The sequence below is a fragment of the Panonychus citri genome, unplaced genomic scaffold (genome assembly GCF_014898815.1).
Source record: "Panonychus citri isolate SS breed McGregor unplaced genomic scaffold, ASM1489881v1 Contig00011, whole genome shotgun sequence".
NCBI classification, from domain to species: Eukaryota; Metazoa; Arthropoda; class Arachnida; order Trombidiformes; family Tetranychidae; genus Panonychus; species Panonychus citri.
This window is the reverse complement of record NW_026515416.1, coordinates 250015-272910: the sequence shown is the minus strand read 5'-3', so window position 1 is coordinate 272910 and position 22896 is coordinate 250015. Positions and strand designations below refer to the sequence as shown.

The 22896-nt window shown below is 30.9% G+C and overlaps 1 protein-coding gene across 1 annotated transcript; it reads right to left on the bottom strand.

Moving 5' to 3' along the window:
* Positions 1-334: 334 nt before the first annotated feature.
* Positions 335-19056, bottom strand: LOC128390819 (uncharacterized). Its single transcript, XM_053350590.1, has 6 exons — positions 18210-19056; positions 17748-17898; positions 10615-10850; positions 10062-10535; positions 2439-2501; positions 335-1053 (listed from the first exon to the last, which is right to left on the bottom strand). The coding sequence occupies exons 1-6, from the start codon at positions 18247-18249 to the stop codon at positions 992-994; spliced, it is 1026 nt and encodes a 341-aa protein (XP_053206565.1). The 5' UTR covers positions 18250-19056; the 3' UTR covers positions 335-991.
* Between the last annotated feature and the right edge of the window lie 3840 nt (positions 19057-22896).

Genomic DNA, 22896 nt, shown 5'->3' with positions numbered 1-22896 from the left:
TAAACTCCCACTTGATCATTTAATATATTAGGTTGATTATTAATGAACTTTATCGTGACAACAATTTAGACTCTCGATAGTTAATATATCATTTGTTTCAATTACTACAGGAAACATTTAACTACTCAGGTAATGGTTTACTTTTAGTGTTTTCATTTTCTTCCTCATCAAATTTTATATCATATTGAATAATTCATTCATAATAATGACAGTTAGTTTAATTGTTTCACCGTTAATTAAATTGGTGAAATTTGGATTAACTTGATTGGCTGTTAAATTGGCGCGTAATTTAAAACAAAATAACGTCAAAAAAAGTTTTGATAAAAGTTTTTGTTTTGTTGTTCAAACAATTTATTAATTATTGAGATCACAATTATTTATAATAATTAGTAAACAATTAAAATTTTTAAGCTTTTTCTTGGGTAATTGGAAAGGGATTGAAAATTTAATTATATTTTAATCAATTGATTTAGTTATTTAAAAGTGTAAAATTAATGGTAACTATTATTATCGTTGATGTTTTTTTTTGTTTTCTTGATAATTAGCAAATTGTTACAATTAAGATATTATTACAATAGAGTGAATATTTTTTATTAACATTGTTTAATTGTTGTCGTTGTTTGGGTTGACCATCAGATGATTTAGTCTTGAACAATTAAAGGATAATTTTGTTATTAGTTCGTTTCGGTTCTTGATCAACATTGGACTTAATTAATAGGCAGCACAATTAAGGTGATCACAAAAGTTGATTGTTTAGTTGATAATCAGTCCAATCAGAAAATTGATTTGATTTGATTTATTAATTGTTATTAACTCCAAGTTAATCAACTAATTTCGTATTGATTGTTTTCTTTGGCTTTTGCTTTTCTTTTTTCGTTGTTTTAATTAAATTTAACAATTAAACAACTCAATTTGATTGATCTTGTTGTTTTTCAAACGGGAAAACAATTTAGTTAATTGTTGATCACAATAACTCGATGATTCCAAAGTTTTAATTGTTGATTAAAAGTAAACACAACGAAATTGATATAAGTGTGAATATAATTGTATTACCTGAGGAAAGGGAGTAGAAATAAAAAAGTTAATTGTAACAATTAAGTAAAACATTGAAAATGAAATCAATCATCATCATGATGGAGATGAAAAGTTAACGATAATTAAACATAATGATAACATTAAATTGTTATCAAATGATAACTTATAATTATCAAGTTTGATACAATTTAGATAATTAAATGGAATGAAAAAAAATTTCTTTTTTTTTCTGAGAAAAAAAAACTTTGATAATCTCAATCTCTATGGAGATGGATTAACATTTCCATGAGTTGGAAAAAGATTAACGGAAAACTAATCTGGACAGAGATTAACCCAGAAAAAAAACTCTTATGTCAACTTCCGTTTTGTAAGATAAAAGATAATCTGAAAAAGGTGAAGATAATCATGATAATCGTAATATAAGAGATTTGATTTTAATCTGAGAAAACTTTTAATCTTAATCTTTGGTGTTTCTTTATCGTGACTTAGTTTTAAATGATAAAACGTGACTTGAGATGATAAGGAAGATGCTACCGTTCACTAGGTTACTCATTCATTCATCCTCATCCTCATCCTCATCATCATGTTAATCACTTTCTCACTAACTGTATTACTCAATTCGTGAGCTTCAATTTATCATCACCAAGAGGTCACCTTAACCTCCTCCTCTCCATCTTCATCTTCATCTCCATCTCCTCATCATTTTTTGCATCTCAAAAGGGATTTAATCAACTCGATTGACAATCATAATGATACAAGTTAATTGTTGAGAGGACGAAAAAAAAACTTTTTAATTACAAAAGGTCATCGTAATTAAATTAATTAAAAAGTAACAGCAGCTTTTGCCTGTTAATCTTGATGATGATTAAATGATAAGGGAGTTTAAAATAGTGTCTCCAGTACATAATATAAAAAAAGACACAAAGATAATGAATCAAAAGGATAATGCTGAGGATGAGGATGCTGATGAAGATGAAGATGAAGATGATAATGATGAGAGGACGAAGAGTATCCCACCCTGTAATTAACTGTGATTATCATTCATCAAACCAATGGATTGTTAATTTGCATCTTTTGTTAGAGAAGATGAAAAGTTTTCTTTTTTTTTCTTGCATTCGAAATAATTTATTATTATTTCATCTCCATGATGATAATTATTGATGAAGATAAAGATGAAGAAGATGATCACCAAACCATGACACAAACTTTTCCATCTTTTGTTTTTACCTAAAGAAAGACAATTATATAAACTTTCCGCATCCCTGTTGACCATCTTGACCATTATCATAAATTTCATCTTCTCTTACTTGTGATTAAGCCTAATGATTAACTTTTCAATCCAAATAATGAATATAACTCATTTATAATGATGCTCATTGATTTAATCAGTTGATTGTACTCACTTTGATTGTTGATACACGAAGCTAATGATTTACCAGTAATCCTTGATTGTTGCTGATTCCATCCTGTTAATAAGTTAAAAAACAATTAATATAATGATATTATAAAAGATATGAATATATTATTGAATAATTAGCAATTCCAATCAAACATAAATTACTCCGATGGGATAAGTTTAATATTAGAAAAATGATTTAATCCTAAAGAGGAAAATAAATCCTAAGGTTAAGGATTAACAAGTTGTACCTTTGGATGAAGATGATGATGAGGAAAAGTGAGAGAGAAGAAAATTTTTAAGGCTTGTTTACCTTTACAAAGGTGAATCTCTCAATCTTCATCTTCATCTTCACCCTAAAAGGATGTAGGCGGTTAAAGAGAAGAAAGTTTTCTATGTTAAATCTTCCATAGGAATTTTAAATATCACCTAATATTAAATTTCTCCTGAGGATGATGATTATCCTTCATCTTTCCTCTCTCAAGTTGCCAAATGAAAAGTTAACAGGTAAAGATGGAAAGTATTAAGCTTAAGATTAGCATCTTATATTAATTTCTTATTACATTTTGATATCATTTACAATCTTAAAGATGAAGATGAAGATAAAGATGATGATAGAAAATCTATTTCTTCCTCTTTTTAGCATCTTCTTCATGATTATCCGATTAAAAGGTAAAACGATAATATTGTTTTTCATCGCCTCTTTTTTTCACACTTTTAATTCATTTTCTAATTCAAGATATTATCTCAATCTATGAATAATATCATGATAATCAGCATCTAGATAATTGTAATCTAGTTGCCAGAAAGTAATCATATTCAAGGTGAGTATGATAATGAATAGTTATCACCATTGAATAAAGTTCAATAATCAAGGTAACATTTACCAAAGATACATAGAGTAACCTTGTAACTTGTTTAACTTGTTTCCATCTCCATCATCTTCATCCTCATCTTCATCTTCCAAGTACACACACTTAACTGAAGGTAAGACACACGAATGGTTATCATCTTCATCTTCATCTTCATCATCTTCAATCATCTTAATCTTATCATCTCTGTAAGTATTGATTAACTTTCACTTGATTCTCCGATTAAAAATTTTTTTGCAAGAAAAAAAAACTGTATCAAATTGGCTCACTTTGTGTAAATACACATTGAATTAAATCACTTGTTGATTGATTGTGTTAATTGCTGTTGATTATCATCATCAATTTGATTGCAATTAACCTGAAAATGGTTAATTAATCACAATTGTATCATCAGATTAACTTGATATTATCAAAAATCCCAATAAGGTTGACAGATTATATTGCAATTGATATTAACTGTTGTTGTTGTTGTTGTTATTTTGAGTGATCACTTTTTTGTTTCATGATAAAAGTATCATGGTGATGATGATGATAACCCATCATCTTCAAGTTGAACAGCAATTTATAGCTTAATTAGATCTGTGAAAATTTCGAGGTGAGGGGAAAAAGTTCAGAAGCTCTGAAGAGATAGATTCTGATTTATGATTCTTTGGAAAGAGAAGACAAAAGATGATCTAATTTATCACACTTTCTCATCTTTATCACCAGCTGAATGTTGATGATGATGATGATGATGATGAAGAAGATGATGATGATGAGACTAAATTGTCAGATTAGCAAAACGAATTCGAAAGGAAAGTGGAGAAGAGAAAAAAAGTTCTAAGGCTTAACTTTTCTTCTTCGAGTTGACAGAAACCGAAAGGAAAAAAATTCATTGCATTAGTCAGAAATAGAAAAGAACAGAAATTTCATCAGAATTATTATTATCTTCCCTATCATTATCATCTCTTATCCTCTTGATAACCATTATCATCGTAATCATGAATGGGATGACGATGAATTTGTGAACTTTTTTGTTTTGTTTTGATTTCTTTTGCTCTCCAAAGTAAAGTATTTAACAGAAAATGTCAACAAAATGATTAATCTGATTGGAATCATTCAATTGTGTGATTTATACACCAAAGAATCACGGAGAAGATGAAGAAAAAAACCATTGGAATCAATGTTTCTTTTGACCCAAGAATTGGAAACAAGATGAAAATCGTCTTCCTCATGAAACCTCATTCTCTTCATCCTCATCCTCATCTCATTTTCATCTTCCTTTCTCTTCCTCATTCTGGTTGACTTGAGGTGAGATCTCAATTCAACATGGAAAAGACTTGAAGATCCAATTAAGGTTTAACTTTTTCTCCACAGAAAAAAACTCATCTTTTCTAACCGTTATTCCTAAAGATAATCAAGACATTGGATTCAAACACCATCATCATCATCATCATCATCAACATCATGCAACAGAAAAAATCACTGAATCAATGGATTACCATTGATATGCATTATTATTACTATTTATACTTTATCACTTGTAACCTCATCATCTCGAACCTCTATCAATGCCTCCAGGGTGTGTCTATCTTTTTACAAGAAAATTGATTTGATTGATTCCCATGAAAAATACATAAACTATTAAATTTTAATTGCAATTGAACCTGGAACAATGTTAACAAAATATTTACCTCATCTTTTGAAAAATAATCAACAACGATGAAGGTATAATATTGGCTACATTTAAATAGCACATTAAAGCACATCAATTGCAAATATCTCATCATCATCATCATATCTTTCAAAATATCAATGGTAAATTGTTGCAATCAATTTAAACAATATCAAAGTATGAGAAAAAAAAGTTTCATAAGCAAAGATGAAGACAACGCCTCATTTATCAATTTTGTTGATAGTTTTGCATTAAAATTATCATCTTCATCTTGATTGCATTTGCAAAAATTTGTTGCTTGTTGATTTAAAAAAAAAGCCCATCACCTTAATGGTGATGATTATGATTGTAAATGATATTCAATTGCAGTTGAATCAATGTTCATCTCGCAAGGTTAAAAGGTTTCACTTGTACTTTTTATCATTGTTATCATCATAACTTGATGACACAATGATGATGATGATGCTGAGGATGAAGAGGAGGAGGAAGATGATGATAATGAAAATTGATAGTGAATACAAGCTCTGGGAGAAGATGAGAGTTTTTTTTCTCGATAGAATAGAAAAAAAAATTTCTAAAGTAACTATTATAAAGGTAAAAGTTTACCAAAAGGTGCAATCATTTAGACGATGGGTCAAGTTTTTTTTTACCTTGGGTGGCCCTTTGGGAGAGTGGACCTTAAATTGGGTCAGTATCAAGTAGCAGGCGGATTTTATTTTACAATTGACAACCTCTCATCTTCAGGTATCATCGTTATCAAGGTAAAGTTTATATTTTTGCACCCAAGTGATGATGGAGATGCGAGTTGATGTTGTTTTTAATGTTCAAGATTCACCTTGAGATTAGTGATGAGGATAAACTGACCAATCCTTAAAAAAAAATGGCTTCGATTTGTTTGTACAGAAAATTTTGTTTTCCCTCTAATATTTATCAATTGATTTGCTAATTGTAATTGTTTATCTTTGCCTATCATTTGATTGACGTGAGTTAATCAATTTGATGAAAAATTAAACATCTTCTAATGGGTTTGCCTTGATGTTAATTGAAAATCAATTTATTACAATCAGAAAAAAGCTACAAATGATTAACTATGGTTAATAGTCATTGCAATCAAGTTTTAAAGTTAATCTATTGATTTAATTTAATAAAATCAAACCCAAAATTCATGGGATTCAATCATCATGAAATATATTGCCTTTGATTAGTGATAATTGATGGTTGTGATTATATTAACTTTTATATCCATCATCATCATCATCATGTTCATGGTTTTTTTGTTCATAGGATTCAGAGGATTAGATAAAATTTCAACCTCATGTCACAAGAATCGGGTGAAAGTTTCAATGGTTAAATCGGATGAATGGTGAAAAAATCAATCATTTCATTTGATTTCCATTACTTTTGTAACCTTTAACTGATAGAGATGATGATGATTGTCATTATCATCATGTTGATGACACCCAAACACCATCACCACCACAACAACAACACAAAAGCAAGATGATCAACTGAATGACAAGGATTTGACATTCATTGAATTGAACAACTCTCAGGATTGGATGAAAATAGTGACCAGAAATGAGATAATAACTATTGAGTTTATAATAGACTAAAGCATTTCAATTCACAGTTTCATGGACACAACATGGTGATTATTATCATCCAGAATCATCATGACGATAGTGATGATAGTTCATCTACTTTTTTTCCTTTCAGGGTGAATAAAAAAACCGGATCATGAATGAATAATGAGTAAACTTTTATTCATTGGTGATGAATTCAGTTTCCAATTCATCGTTACTCTAACAGAATCATATGTTTGAGATGGTGAATAAAATTCATGATAATTTCACCATTGAAACTGAATAATTATCGCAGAGTAATAATCAATTGGTAAATATTAATCTCTGTCTTTCCAATGGTGCAAACTGTCAACTGTCAACTTTGCAATTAAGCTTGGAAATGAGTAAATTGTTGATGATGATTTAAGAAAATTAAACAAAAATATTTACGTTATTTTTAAGTTTAAATTTTGCTTTTCCAACAATTAGCTAAATTGTGTTTGCTGTTGATCATAACATGTTCAGTTTTAAATTGTAAAGTAAACTTATTGCCAAGAAAATTATTATTATTTACAATTAGTTGATTCATCAATTTAAATATATTATCATGATTAACATATGATAATATTATTACATCATGTTGAAGATTATTATTGATTAACTCAATTGATAAGTTAATTTGTGTTCAAATCTAATTCACTGATTTTTGACTAACAATTGATTTATCAAAATGTTCAACAATCAACATGCTTGTCATAAGCAATTTAAATCAAATGCAAATGTTACAATAATAATAATAATATGGTAACAAAAATCTCACTAACTTCATGATAATAATCATGATCAACATGAAGATATCAAAACATTCAGAACTAAATTCATAGTGTTGTATTAGTATTACACAAAAAAGCAGGAAATCTCATCACCCTGAATATGGAAATGGTGAAAATTTCAATTGTTATCATGAATTTTTCTGTAAATTGTTTGCAATTACATTGATCCAATGGTGAGTTAATGTATATTAATAAATGTAATTTATAATCAAAAAATTAAAACGGAAATGGTTTTGATGAGGTTAAAGTAATCAGAGTAAACTGATTGTTAACTAACACCTTTTGTATTTATTACAAGCTAACATCTAATTGATGGCGAAACCAAAGTTCATAAAAGTTTTTTCATCTGATCAGTTCATGGGGATCACACAGTTGGAGAGAGAGAGAGAGAGAGAGATGATAAAAAGCGGAAATGATAAAGATGAAGATATGAAGATGAGGAAAATTTTCAATTTCAATCTTGTCAAGAATTGGAAGTGAAAATAAAAAAGTTCTAGCACTAATATCTACATATTTCATCCGGTATTATCATCGGGCATCCTCATCACTTGAATATCAAATCTTTCAACTGATAAAATTGGTTTAATTAACTATGAATGATTATATGGAGATAGAGAATGAGTGAGATGATGATGATAATGATTATTGATAATGTCTCCCTTTCTATGATAAGTATTAATGGATATGGAAAAAAATTCATAATACAAACTGAATTAACAATAGATTCCCGAATGGAGAGAGAGAGAGAGAGAAAGTTAGAACCGAACCTTTTTTACTGCCCAGCCCAAAGCCCAGACTATATTCATCATCATCATCATCTTCTTCTTCTTCTTCATCTTCTTCATTTCTCTTTCTCTTTCTTTTTCTGATCATCATCATCATCCGGTTTAAGGAGCTCAAGGTTACCTTACATTTTTATCATTAGTTACATTATCATGTAATGTCCAAGTTTTGAGGCTTGGCCACTCGTTACATTTATCATTATTTACTCATCTTCATCTTCATCCTCATCATATATTATACAGGAAGGTGAAAATTTTCATCTTCATCCGATGTTAATATCAAGATATTACATTTTTTATCTTTCTCTCGTTATATTTGAAACTGTTTCTCTTTTTCTATCAAATCTTATGTCCTTTTTTTGCTTGTTATTATGTCCAAATATCATTGAGTAAATAACGTTTATCATGTTGATCATCATCACGATGTATCACTCAGAATGGTGATGAAAAAAGAGATTCTATTGACTCTCTTTCTCCCTTTTATTTTTCTCTATCATTTTTAGATTATAATCGTCTTGTCAATAGTTACAGTAGATCTCATGAAATCCACATGGAATCATAAATTCATCATGAGATCAGAATCTTACAGAACTTTCTCTCTCTCTCTCTCTCTCTCTCTCTCTCTCTCTCTCTCTCTCTCGAAAGTAACTTCAACACCTCGAGGCTATCAAATAAAATAGAGTAACACAATTGAAGAGACCGAGGAAGAAAAAAGTTCCAACTCCAATAATAATCATGATAAGAAGTTGAGAATATCTTTTAGAACTTTTTCTCTCCTCTAAAGTTCAGAGCTCGAATTTGATGTCAACCAAATAGTAACGGTAAACAGTGTAAAAGAGTAACCAATAAATTATTAATGATGAAACTTTCGTTTTCCTCCATTTCCATGATGATGGTGACGATAAACATGACGAAGTCTAATGTCAATCTATTTACTCATCGGATAAACAAATAGACTTAACTAGTTCAGTTCTAATTCAGTTCATTGAAAATACTCAATTCTAAATAGTCTAAGGATAACTAGTATTTCATCATCATCATCATAACAGTAACTTCCGCATCCTCCCTCATCTCTTTGCATCATCATTACCATTAAGTTGATTATCAAGTTTAAGTCTCTATGTAAGTTTGTTTTGTTTATCATTAAGATGATAATGATTAGAATGACAAAATCTTATAACCTTTAAATAAGCAAAAAGATGAGGATAAAGCAGATTATCAGGAAAGATTATCTACTTAGAACATTTTTTTCTTCATCTTCTTCATTTTTTAATCTACTTTTTTGTTTTCCTCTCAAAGTTTTAGTGATTTGTTTTGATTGTAAACAATTTAAGTGATGATTAAATCATCAGCTTCAACTGTCAATTATTTAATAACATTTTTGTTTTATCATCTCAAGGTGATTAACTTGATGATGTCTTAATGTTTTTTCATGATAAAATTTCAATTCTCAATTTTTTATAGTTAATATTTCATCTTAGCTTTTGTTGCAAAGGAGGAAAATTGTTTCCATGATGATGATGATCGTTGAATAATAATTATCACTATTAAGATGATTTAAATCCTAATGTTAACAGGGATCATTAGGGATAATATTAACACTTAGGAATAGAGAGTGAGAGAGAGAGAGAGAAAGTTGAAGATGAGGATGAGGATGAAGATGAAGATGGGAGTAAGAGTGGGAGGAGGAAATAGCTAATAGAAAATATTTGAAATTCATTAACATGAACAAGATGATTGGTGATGATGAGAAATTTCATCCATATAAGGTGAAGATGAGGATGAAAAATGGGCTGAGTGGGAGGTAAATTAAACTACAATGGGATAATCATCATGACTCGTATTTGATATTGATAATTTTGAATGAAAATTTGAATGTTTGATTGAATTGAATATTAAATTTTAGGTTCAATGGTCAACAACTTACCTTTGGTCAGTGTTAACGTTTTTGTTAGACTGTAGTTTGTGTCTGGAATTGAGATTACACATTGATAACTAATCGATCCTGACTCATAATTGACATCATTATTTCCTTGTTCATCAGGTAACATGTGATGGTCAGTTGATGATGACCCTCCAATTGAACCAATTGATTCAATACTAAATTTACCTGCTTCACCTGTAGTTACAGTGTAACCTTCAGAGGTTATTTTAACACGATTACTATGGTTACTATTGGTCAACATTTTATTGGTCATCGATGATGATGAGTGATGATTAACATGATCATCATTCATTGTTGATCCTGGTTGATTGATTACATCATGATGATGATTATTATTACTGTTTGTTGTATCAACTAAACGGTAAAGGTCAATCACTGGACTAGGATAAAGTCCAGTTGCTTTACAAAGGACAGTTGATTCATTGTGAGCTTTGAAATTAAATGATTTAGCAGGAGCTGAACAATTAGATGAAATTAAAGAAACAAATTATTGTTATTAATATAAAAATCATCAGATAATCAACTAAACACTTACCATAAACAATTAACTTTGCACTGGCTGAATCTGTGTTTTGTATTGATGATACAATACATTTGTAGGTACCCGATAGTTTAGTTGTTGGTTTAATTAACCTGATTGCCCGATGGTCAGTTTGTTGATTGTTAATTGTGAAATCAGGGTCAATGTGTCGACGAATCTCCTCTGAATATGACCGCTTCTTCAACGCGATAATCCATTGATAAACTGGCCTCGGATTATCATTAAAGTACCTGGAAAAATAAGACGAACAATTAAAAATATTACAAATTAATTACAACTCAAGAAATTGAGTAAATTAAGCTCAACAATTAACTCTATTAATGATTAGGTTTAATCAGAAACCGCAAACATTTCGGCATCAACAACAACAACATTACAATCTTGACTTGAATCATTGCTATTAAATTAATTGCTCAAAGTTAACTGAATTAATATAGTTAATTGAATTAGTTGAGGTTTGTTGTTTTATTAAATTCAAATGTTGATTAAATTTCAATTGTTATGATAAACTGACCATTGATGTTTAAACAATGTTAAAGGTTAATCATAACACCCAACCCTTAATCATGAACAGGTAACGCAATTTATTAACACATTAAATTATGATTTAATATTATCATGATTAAAATCCTACTCACAATTTAAATTTAGTTACGATTACTATTAACGGACTACTTAATTATAATTTGTTACGGTAACAATTAACTAAAAGTATTACAAGTTTTAAATGATAACAATATTGTGTAAAGCCAAACCTTATTAAACAATTAATTGTAATTGACTTGAGTTTTACAATTTGATTAACAATATCATTACAATCAATATATTATCATGATAAATTTCAGTCTATCATGTGAATTAATTGTTATCATTAATCAATCGAGATGAAGAAGAAGAAGAAAAAAAAAACTTTTCAGAACTTTTTTTCTTTCGATAATTTGTTTTTGTTTTCTTCTCTTTTTTGTTAATCAACACCCACTCATTAGTTAATTGTTCAACTGTACGAGTGAGTGTATTTAACTATTCAAGGTTCAACAATTAATAACAAACAGCTAATTGAATTAATTAATTGTATTCTAATTTGATTCGACATTCGAAAACTTTTTCCTTCCTCTTAGTTCAAGTTTATCGAAACTTTTATCGAATCAAATTTTCCTTTCATCTGAAATGAAATTTGCAACTTTTTCCGTGTCAACAATTAACTCAGATTATGATTAACGAAATTAACTAACTATTAATATCAACTAATCACTGGTTGGTGATTATTTGAATCTCAAAGTTAATCATCAAGTTGATCATCACCACTTTTTGGTAATTCATTCATGTTAATTAACCATATTAACCATTAGGTTTGTGTGGGTGATGAAGGTTATTAATTATGAATTAATTAAATTCAACACCAATGTTATTTGTTTACTATTCTGGTTCATGAGATTCATGGTAACATGATACCTATTCAGTAATGATTATCATCAAGTGAGAGCTACTAGTTCATTATCAGGATTTCATTCATAACTTGGAAACTTTTAATTGACAATTAAAGTTGTTGATTCTCATGATTCAGTTGATTATTCAGTTGAAATCGATTGATCCTTATTGCTAATTGTTTAAGGAAATTTTTCCTTCCATTTCAAAACTTCCAGGTATTCAGAAGTATATTAGTTCAGAGGTAATAAGATATCATGATATTCATGGGGAGTAAATTATTCAATCTTGAAATGAATTCAATTATTGATGAGCACTCTGATTCTTCATGAAAATTTGCTGGAAATACTTGGAAACAATTTACTAGCTAAAAGGAATTAAGGAAAAAAAATATGATTAGATATTCATGATGATGAATCTTTTTTGCCTTCTCATTTAAAAAAACTGTTTCCTTTTCCCCATCAAAGATTCATTTCAATTTCTTAACGTTTACTATTGAAACTCACACAAGTTCATCATTTTCATGATGAAAAATCATCAACATCGTCATGAATTTCAGAGGGAAAATAAAGTTCAACTACAATTGATATGAAAGAAAATCATCTTAATAGATTCAACCATTAATAGTTGATGGAAAAGAGGAAAAGTTTTTTTCTTCTTCATTTTCATGGAAAAAAAATCCAACAAGTTCAGGGTATACATAAGTTTCCAATGATATTGCCTGAGGGCTATTAGTGTGGGTGGAAATGATGATAAACAAAAGGATCATCATGATCATCTTCTTGATTGTTGTTATTTATATTTTGTAGTTTCAATTTACTTCTGAATCATTGACTTTCCCATGGGAGAATCTCAATTTTTATTCAGAACTTTTCTTCATCATTATTAATATAATGATAGGAAATTATTGCCATGAGAGTAGGAAAATTATCTCATCATTATCACTAGTTAATTGTTGAGACAATCAGAAAATTAAATTGGTAAACAATTAACTAATCAACCAAGGTGATTAAACATTTCTACTTTATAATTATCGTTGATACGATTGCTGATTAATTTTTGATACATAAATTGTTACTCTTGTTATCATTAACTTGATTGGTGAATTGAAAAATTTTATCACAATTAACTTAATCAAAAATTTACTTTGATGATAATAATCAAATTAGTTGATTGTGATGTAGTTGTGGGTTGTTTTATCTTGAACAATTTAAAATTGCTTTGAATTTATCGTTAATTATTACATGATTATCTTAATTCACTTGGTTAACTAATCTTAATTGCTGATACCTTGAGGTATTAAATTGATTCTGGATAATTAAATTCGTAATCAAAATCATTAACTTAATTGCTAAGATCAATAGTCTGATTGAAATACTATTTGTCTGAAAAGTTGATCTCAATTTTGATTTAGTTAAATTTGATTAATGAAGACAAACTTTTAAATTGTGAACAAGTTGTTAACTAGAAATGCTCACGATTAAAATTACAATTAACTAATTAATGCTTGATCACCACGAGGTGATAAACTTATAATTGATTGTTGAGACTAATTAACAACCCAGAATGATAAATGATGAGCAATAATCAGTTTTTTTATAACACAATTTAATTACTATTGATTTAATTGCGGTTCAATCATTGATTGAGTTAATGGTGATAATTGTGGTTACAAATTTGAAGATTTGAGTAGGAGTTTGAAATGAAAATTAAATTTGGTTGAAAGTTTTGGGTTTTCAGGTAATTTTTGACATTCTGATCATCAGCTGATTTAGTTTACCTTGTCAATTAATCAACCTGTTCAATCAAACTGTCATCCATCAAAATTAGGTCGATTATCTTCATCCTTTTATCATCCTAATAGTTATATATCATTAATAGTTTTTCTTAGCTCACTCTCTATCTTTCTCTCTCAGTCTCTTTCTCTCTGTTCGTTAGAACTTTTTTATCAAAATTGAAAGTTGAGCCAATTTTGAGCTTGTTAAGTTTCTCATCCGTTGATGATGATGATGATGAAAGAGTATAATGAGAGAATGACATGGGATAATGAAGAAAGAGTTAAAAGAAGAAAAATTTTCTTTCTTATTTTTGTTTCTTTTTTCATTTTCTTCCTCAGGTCTTGATCCAACCTTGTTCTTGTTGGCAAAAGATTCATGATAACATATAATTGAAATATAAGAGTCAAATGAAGGTGAAGAAGATGAGTAAAGAAGAGAGAGAGAGAGAGAGAGAGAGAGAAGATAAATACAAGAAAGAGATTAGTCGAATTTCCAAATTGTATTAATCCTCAATTCTGTTCTAACATGATGCTCAATTGATAATCTCAATTCACGAAATGAACCAACCTGAATACTCGGTTGACTTTTACAAAGAGTTTAGAGAGAGATGAAGATGACAGACAGAAGAAAGAAAGAGAGATCATGTATTCGAAAATTGCATCCTCTTTCACTCTTCTTCATCTTCACAACCCAAAAGGAACCCAACAAACTGTAATCTTCAATATTCATTAGAAAAAGTCAAAGACAATCAATCCAATCCAACTACAAAAAAAGTCAAATTACACTCGAGTGTAATTTTACCACCTCACCTTAGCATCTCCTCCTACACCACCGCCACCTCCTTGGCTGCAACAAGCACTCCTCCTCACTTATATACATTTCTTTCTGAAAATATACCTGTAATTATATCCAATACCTTTGCCCTAAAGGTAAAAATATCCAACAGAGTCTAAGGTTACACAAATTAAAGAGTCAAAAATGTTATTTTATCTCCATGATGATCACACACCCAAACAATTGCGACACACGATTCTCATCATCTTATCAAATGATAATCACAACACAAATGAGAAAGTGAAAACTTATTCTCTTCCTAATCATAAACATCATTATGATGAAAAATATTCATTCACAATTGTGAATAAAAACTGAATGGAAATTCAAGTTCACAGAATTTAATTGAAACAAGAAAAAAAATTCTCATCTTCAAGTCAACAATCACCTTCCACCCTCTCTGAATAACAAACCACCACCACCACCACCTCCCCTCCCACCCTACAAAATTACACTAAACAAGCATCAAAATGACGATGATGATGATGATAACTGTCAACTGATGATAATATAATTATCGTCAACAAACAAGAAACAAAAAACTTTTTTTCACCTCAATTCATGATTCAGTTTCTCATTGAAATAGTTAACATGATAATAGTTTGATAACATTTTCACACCAACAACAAACTTTGAAGAAAGAGAAAAGGAAATGTCGTCTTCCTTATCATCCACCCCATCATCATAATCATCATCATCTTTTGTCTCTCCCTACTAGTGGTAATTACTTTATGCAATTTCAAACTTATACCCTGAGGCGATGATGATATTATTCATCATGAGAACTAAATCTGAATGATATTTCAAGTGAAAAAAAAAACTTCTTCACAATTAAATAATATTTCCTACTCCTAATTGTTATCACCATAATTATACAATATGAAATTTGATAAAATTAACATGATCAACAATTAAAGATAAACATGAGACTGTAAATCCTTTTTTTTTGTTGTTCAATAGTTTTTCAACTTAATTGTAATTAGTTAATTGTTGCTTGATCTCACTAATCAATTCATATTCTTGTATTGTTGTTGGTTAACATTATCCTTTCATTGAAAAAAAAGTATCACAACAATCAAATTTAATTGTTGTTATTGTTACAATCTCATTGATCACTGTTATCGATTATGTATTCATTTGTTATTTAACCTAAATTGTTATTAGTTAATTGTTTATTCATAAATTGTTTTATTTGATTGATTATATTGTGTTTGATTGTGATGATGAAATTTATAACAACAATTAATTGTCAATTGATAATTAAAAGGGATTGGTCATTTTAATTGCTATCTTTGTGTTGAGTGTTTCAAATTATTGATTATGATTGATTATATTTCATTGATTTGTTGATTATTGGTTAAGCATTTTCTGATTAACTTTTATATTGCTCTTTGATTACTGATTAACAATTTACTATTAACAATTGATTTGTAAGTTGATTATGTTGGAAAAATTTTTCTTTTAATTGTTACCTTTGATTTTACCAAATTAACCTGATTGTTGATCAATTTTTGTTTCTGTTATTGATCAATCAATTCAATGATTTATATATAAATCTTATAACTTGTTAATTGTTATCATTATCATTAAAGTGTATTAATAGCCTATCAAAATCATCATATTAATGATCATGATGATGATGAATTTTTTTCTGAGCAAAAACTAATCAAGAATCAGAGTTGATCATCATCATGATTAGATTGATGAGTTTGACCCTAAGAATCAAAAAGATTAACTGAAAAAAAAGGTGATGCGGATGAAATTCAGAGTTAATTTCATCTTCTTATGGATCAAAGATTCAAATTTAGGAATCACAATTATCTCAATGATGGAGATAATCATTAAATCCTCTCAATCAAGATTAACACCGGAGGTTAGTTTCAAAGTGGGAGGAGGAGAGAGAGAGAGAGAGAAGTTAAAATCTCCCTTGTCATTCAAATATTAGTAAAAAATAATATTTTTTAAATCTCTTCCATTACTCTAAATGGTATCAAGATGATGAGGATGCTTCAGATTTGGGTGGGCATCATCATCATCATCATCACAAAGATTGATGTTGTTATCAACCAGTTTAAATGGTGATAATCAGTCTAACTGGTAAGGATGAAGATGATGGAGAAAACAAAAGATGATAATTAGCTTGGGAAGATAATGGATGACAACTGATGAAGAGACAAACAAAACATACAGAGAGGAAGATAAAGAGAGACAAACGATGATGAGAAATAGGGAAAGGGTCAACCGGAAGATGAAACTTCTCTCATCCTCTCATCTTTTTCTAGAGAAACGAATTTTTTGAAATTTCGAAAACGAAGAATAGAAAAAAAAATTAACACAAACAAACAGTTTTTTCTTCTTCATCATCATTTATCTTCCTGTAAACAGTTAGTCGTTGTCGTAGCATCGGTCATCCAGCTGAATGGTGATGATGATGATGATGATGATGATGGTTGTGATTAAAAGGTGAGGTCAGTGAAGGCATTAATAGGGATGAGAGGGAAAAGGATGATGATAAAGTGTGATGATGATAATAATGAAAGAGGCGTAATAATAATCAAACAGGAGGAAAGAGGATATAATCATCATCTCCACCCTAGGATTGTTATCATCATGACCAACAATAGATGAGTATCATGATGATAATGATGATTAGGAGGACACTTATCATCATAATCATCAACAGTAACAATAATCAACTGAAGTAGTAGCAAAAAAGTGTTGATATGAAAAAAATCAAAGTAAACTTTTTTTACCTTAAATTATCATCATCAGGTAAATACCTAGGAAACTACTCAGGTAATGATGATTAATTGTTAGGACATAATGATAATGATGATGATGATGACGATGACAATGTGATAATAGTTATCATCATTTTTTTTTTACTTTATATCAAATTAGCTAACTAAAAGTTTACCTGATAAACTGTTGCATTACTTTTGATGATAATGATTATTAGCTGTGGTTGTTAATGGTTAACCATTTGAGCGGTAATGATATGAGCGTTTTTCATTGTTGATCTGTTTACTTTTTTTTCTTGATTAACGTGATTAAAGTTAATTGTGGTAATGATGAGTAAAGATTACTGACCATTTCATGACAAGATTTTCCTCCGATGGGTCAAAAATGAAATTACAATCCAAGATTACGGACGAAGTGCCATTTTCAACGGGAGATGTCACATTGAATGATATTATTTGAGCTCCATCAATCTGGTCAACAGCGATTAAGCTTGTTAATCCTTTATCAGGTTAACAATTGGTTAATTGTTGTTGAAATCAAGGACAATTGATTATGATTAATATGATTGTGTATTTGTTTACAATAATCATTAAATTGCCATTAAATTGTTGTAGGTTTTTGTGATTTCATTGTCGTAGGTTAACATTTTCAGTGTGGGCCAAATGATAATCAAGATTAAATTGTTTCATTTATGATTCAGTTTCATTATTCATCATTAAATCATGTTGACAGGTCGATTGAGAGAGAGAAAAGGATTACAATTAGTTAATTGTTTTTGATTTTTTTTTGTCGATTATAATTGTTACTTACCAAGAATGACAATTGTTGTTATCATCATTGAGTTGATCATTTCAATATCATTTGATTGTTGGAACTTTTCTTGTTTTCTTATTGATTGATTTGGTTTAAATTAAATTGTTATGATTAAGGCACTATGGTTGATGAACTGATTAAGATAATGATTTAACTAATTTGGTTTCATAAATAATGAGAAACCGTTTAAAGTTTAATTTGGTTTTAAGTTTTTTGTTTTACTGATTAAGTAATGAGGTTGAAAATTATAATTGTAAACTTGCCAGGGTGATGAGGATGAGGATGAAGATGATGATTAGGTGATGATATTTATCATCTGAGGTTAGGTAAAAACAATAGGATGAGGAAGATGATGATAATCAACAAGTGGTGGATGAGGTGTTGATGATGATGAGAGTAATCAAATTAACAAGAGAAAATAAAAATCGAGACAAAATAACAAAGTCAATGGGGAAAAATAAAAGATGATGGAAGATGAAAAGTGATGAGGATGATAACAAGTCTCAAGTCAAAGGACACTTAAAGGATAATGATGATAACAGGATGATATTTGATTACAGTTAATCCAGTCATCACAATTTAATGTAAGTAAAAACAGAAGAAAAAAAAATTAAATGAAAATTGAAATTTAAAACAAAAAATAAACGAAGGTGAAAGTTACATTGAAGATGAAGAAAAGTTTATCAAAAAGGTTAACACGGATAACGGAAGATGACGATGATAAAGAGGAAGATAAGGAAGGTGAGACGATAACAAATCAATGATGATAAAAGGGGATGATGATAAGGATGAGGTAGAAAAAAAAATCGAACGAAAAAAATTAAATCAAATGAGATTTTAGGTATGTGGTACTTACTACCACATTGTTAGTGAGTTAACACTTTTATCTTGGCGTTTCGCCTAAGATATTTTTTGAGTAGTTTACAAGAGAGTTCGTCATTTCATATAAGCATTTGTTTATGTCCCACCAGGACCAGTCTTTAGAGTGATTTAGCATTATGTCTTTTATCAATGAGTCCTTTCTTCCCATTATCTTCCAACGTTGTAACAGTCTAAGTAATCTCAAGGGTAGTCTTTTTGGAGGTGAGTTTCGTCTGCCAATGAGTTTTAAGTAGGATGGGGCTTCTTCCTTAAAGGTTTTCCACTCCCATTCATTAAGGAGATTTGTAATGATTTTGCACTTTTCAGTCAGGGTTTTAGGCGCAGGCTTGAGCTCGCGCGTTTCGGTTTCGTTGTCAATGTGACAGACGCAGTCCTGTTTAACAAAGAGCCAGAGTATCTTCTCTTTCGTATCCTTACTGGTTCGTATATTCATTATTGTTTGTCGATGTCGTTTGCATATTTTAATCTTGGTCCTTTGAGTTAGTGACTTTGCGGCTAGGTATGATTGAATCAGTAATCTTTTGGATTCCAGTTCGTGTGTTAGTTTCCAGTGTATATGACTTTCAAGATTGTCACTTATTCTCTCGCAGATGATCCCATTGTCTATTAGCGTAAGGGTGATTTCAGAATCCATTTCCAGGTCTACGTGAAGTTCATGAATGCCCGATTCTATGAGTTCATCAGTTTTCCAGTAGTGTCTTAGACTTTTAAACATAGGGAAGTGGTCAAGCATATTATTTTCTATTAAGTTATCGCACCGGTAGATGAAGCAAGCAGTCGGATTGTATAAATTGAGTAATCTGCACCACCAGTTGGAAATTCTGAGTCTGATGATCTCATTTATTATTCGTTTTCGGCTTAGCATCATTAATCTTTTCATGTTCAGATTAAAGTTTTGTTTCTTGTACCAGTATAAGGGTAGCCAATGATCCAACACGTTATTTAATTTGGTAGTGATTATTCTGTTTATCACTTTCGTTTCAAGTTGGCAAAGTCTCATTGATTCTTCTTGTTTTATTTTGAGTTCTTTCGGCATATTGAATTGTTCAGAGTATGTTGGTGGACAGATTTTAAACCCCAGTATCTTTTTCATATCCTTGTTTGTTGGTTTACTCAGTCTTTTCTCATCGGTGCTCCAGGTTTTTTTATCGTTCAGCTTTAGGTTAATGCTCTGTAGTGATTCCGTAAGTGGTTCTATAAAGTTCATACCATCGGGTGGTAATCTAATGAATAAGTCATCCGCGTAGGATATTAGCTCTAAGCCTTTCCTTTTCATTTCGTAGATGACCTTCCCCATTGCAACATTAAATAGGCATGGGCCTAGCGATGTACCTTGTGGTGTGCCCTCACTGTCCTCGATTAGTGTGTATTCATTATTCATCATTAATCTGGTTTGTCGATCGGTTAGGAAACTTGTTACGAGTGCTAAGTTCTGAGCACTTATATTAGTCATTGATAGTCTTGCGATTATTACTCTCCTTGAGACTTGATCAAATGCTTTCGCCACATCCATTATTTGGACAGTTGATCCACTTAGTATCCAGCTCAGGACTTTTTGCCACGCACCTTCTCTGTTTTTCTTCTCGAGGTAGGCGAATTGGCTATCAATATCAATTAGACTTAATGTGTCTTCCGTGATGCGTTTAAGGAGTAGTTTGTCTACCAGTTTCATTAAGTGTGATTGTGTTCTGATTAGTCTAAAAGACCCATCAGGTTTCGGGAGTCTCGTTCCGCCACTGATTTTCAATTCTTTAGGTATGGATCCATTCCTGAAGATCTTATCAATAGCTTTAACTATTAGCGCCTCATTTTTCCTCTTGAAGTTGTTCCATTCTCCCATTGTAAAGTCGTCGGCCAGACCTGATGAGTTGTTTGCAACGCTTCTCCTACACCAGAGTTTTTCATTTTCGTTTAGCCCAGGGAATCTGTTATGCATCACAATTTCGTCAATTTGCCTACGTTCGTAGATCATGCGCTGGTTGATTCTTTCGAGTGCGGAGTCGACGTTTTCGTACCGGAAGATGAGATGCGAGTATTTACGCCAAAAGACTTTCGTGTCCATGTTTAGGTTTAACAGTTGCTTTAGGCTGCGATATTTATTCAGTTTCCATGAATTGAATATTTTCTCATCTATATCATCAAGGCCGCATTTCGTCTCAGCCCTTTCAAGTCTGCGCTGTTTTCGGTTTTTCTCGCCATCCCAACCATTAAATCTTCTCTTCCTTGAGCTCGATGGTGCCAAGATTATTTCTCTTATACCATTTTCTCCTCTGGCAACTTTGATTGTTTTGAAGAGACATTGTGCTCTGATTATCGGCTTATGTCTAATTTTCGTTAATATCTCGACCCTTAATAGGCAGTGATCTGAGAGGTTCTGGTAGTGTTTCACCTCAGAGTCCACTGTTACAAATCCGAAGTTTGCGAGAAGACAGTCCAGGCTTGATTTGTTTATTCTTCCTCTTCTTGTGTAATGGTTTTCGTCTATTTTTATTAGCGATTCAAATTGTCGGTCTTCCAATGTTGCTACCAGGGTGTCGCAGGAGAGTTGAACCTCAGATGTTCTTTCTTTGCGTGGTTCGTAGCTCCATAATCGACCCTCTACATTTAGGTCGCCACCAATCACGATCGGTATTTTGTTGTCGAATTTGCATATCGTCTCTGTTAGCAGCTTGAGCGTTTCTGTTTCATATGGAGGATTGTATACTGAGATCACCCAGAATCTCTCACAATGGACTTGCATAAGTGCCATGAGCAGATTATCGTTCAGGCGGATGACTTTCACAATTTGTACATCATTACCATGAAGTATTGCGACTCTTCCGGCTGTGGTTGCTTGTTCGTCATGTTCTTTGGATAGAATACTGTTGGTAATCTCGCTGATGATACCAATGCAACTCGATCTGTTTTCTATCCATTTTTTGCATTTCAGGTAAGTGTTGAGTCTTCTGTTTACATTGAGCTGAAACAGTTCGATTTTCATTTCTAAGGAAATTTTATTTGAACACTGTAAATGATTACAACTTTTCTTTCTTCATAAGTTTATTAAGGTTAAGCATGGAACGTTCTGGTTATTTGTTCGGGTAGACTGGGTAATTGGGTACATTTGTTAAGGGAGAGATTTTGTTTTGAGGAACATATTCGAGAGGAGAACTTTTATAATGACGGTGGAAGAGAAAATGATGGTAGTGGTGTCTTAAGCTGGTTGGTTGTTGGTTAGTTCATTGTATTCGGGATGGTCTTATTGGTTTTATGCTCCATCCTGTTGTTCTATTTTCGAGGGTCGATGGTTGACGATAGTAGTCGTAAAAAGTTGAAGGTTCCAAAGTGACCATTTACATAGTCTGTGCACAATTGTTGCCAATATGTGCACGAAGGGTGGTTGCTCGGATGTTCACTTTGGCGTCCCATTGTTTTGCAGGTTCTGCATTCTGGGGTTTCTCGACAGGAGACCGTATATCCATGGTGTGGCCTGTTACAAACGGAGCACAATGGGTTACTTGAGCACGGATGTTGTTCATCTGGCCTTAAGATGAGAAAATGGCATCTCAAACACTGAGTATGACCAACATTGTCCACTACCTCGGCACGTGCATCGTTTTCAAGTGTAAATTGCCATCGATTACGAATGATTAGATCCCTTTCATTAGTACGGAAGGTCAGACAATTGTAAGTGGGAATAACTGGTTGGATATAGCTAGCAGTTAAGCTTCTAAAACCGATGTTCTCGACCAGGTCTCCCACGATTGTTTCAACTGGAACTTGTTCACCTTGGTAGAGTAAGAGGTAACTTGGCAGTTTCATA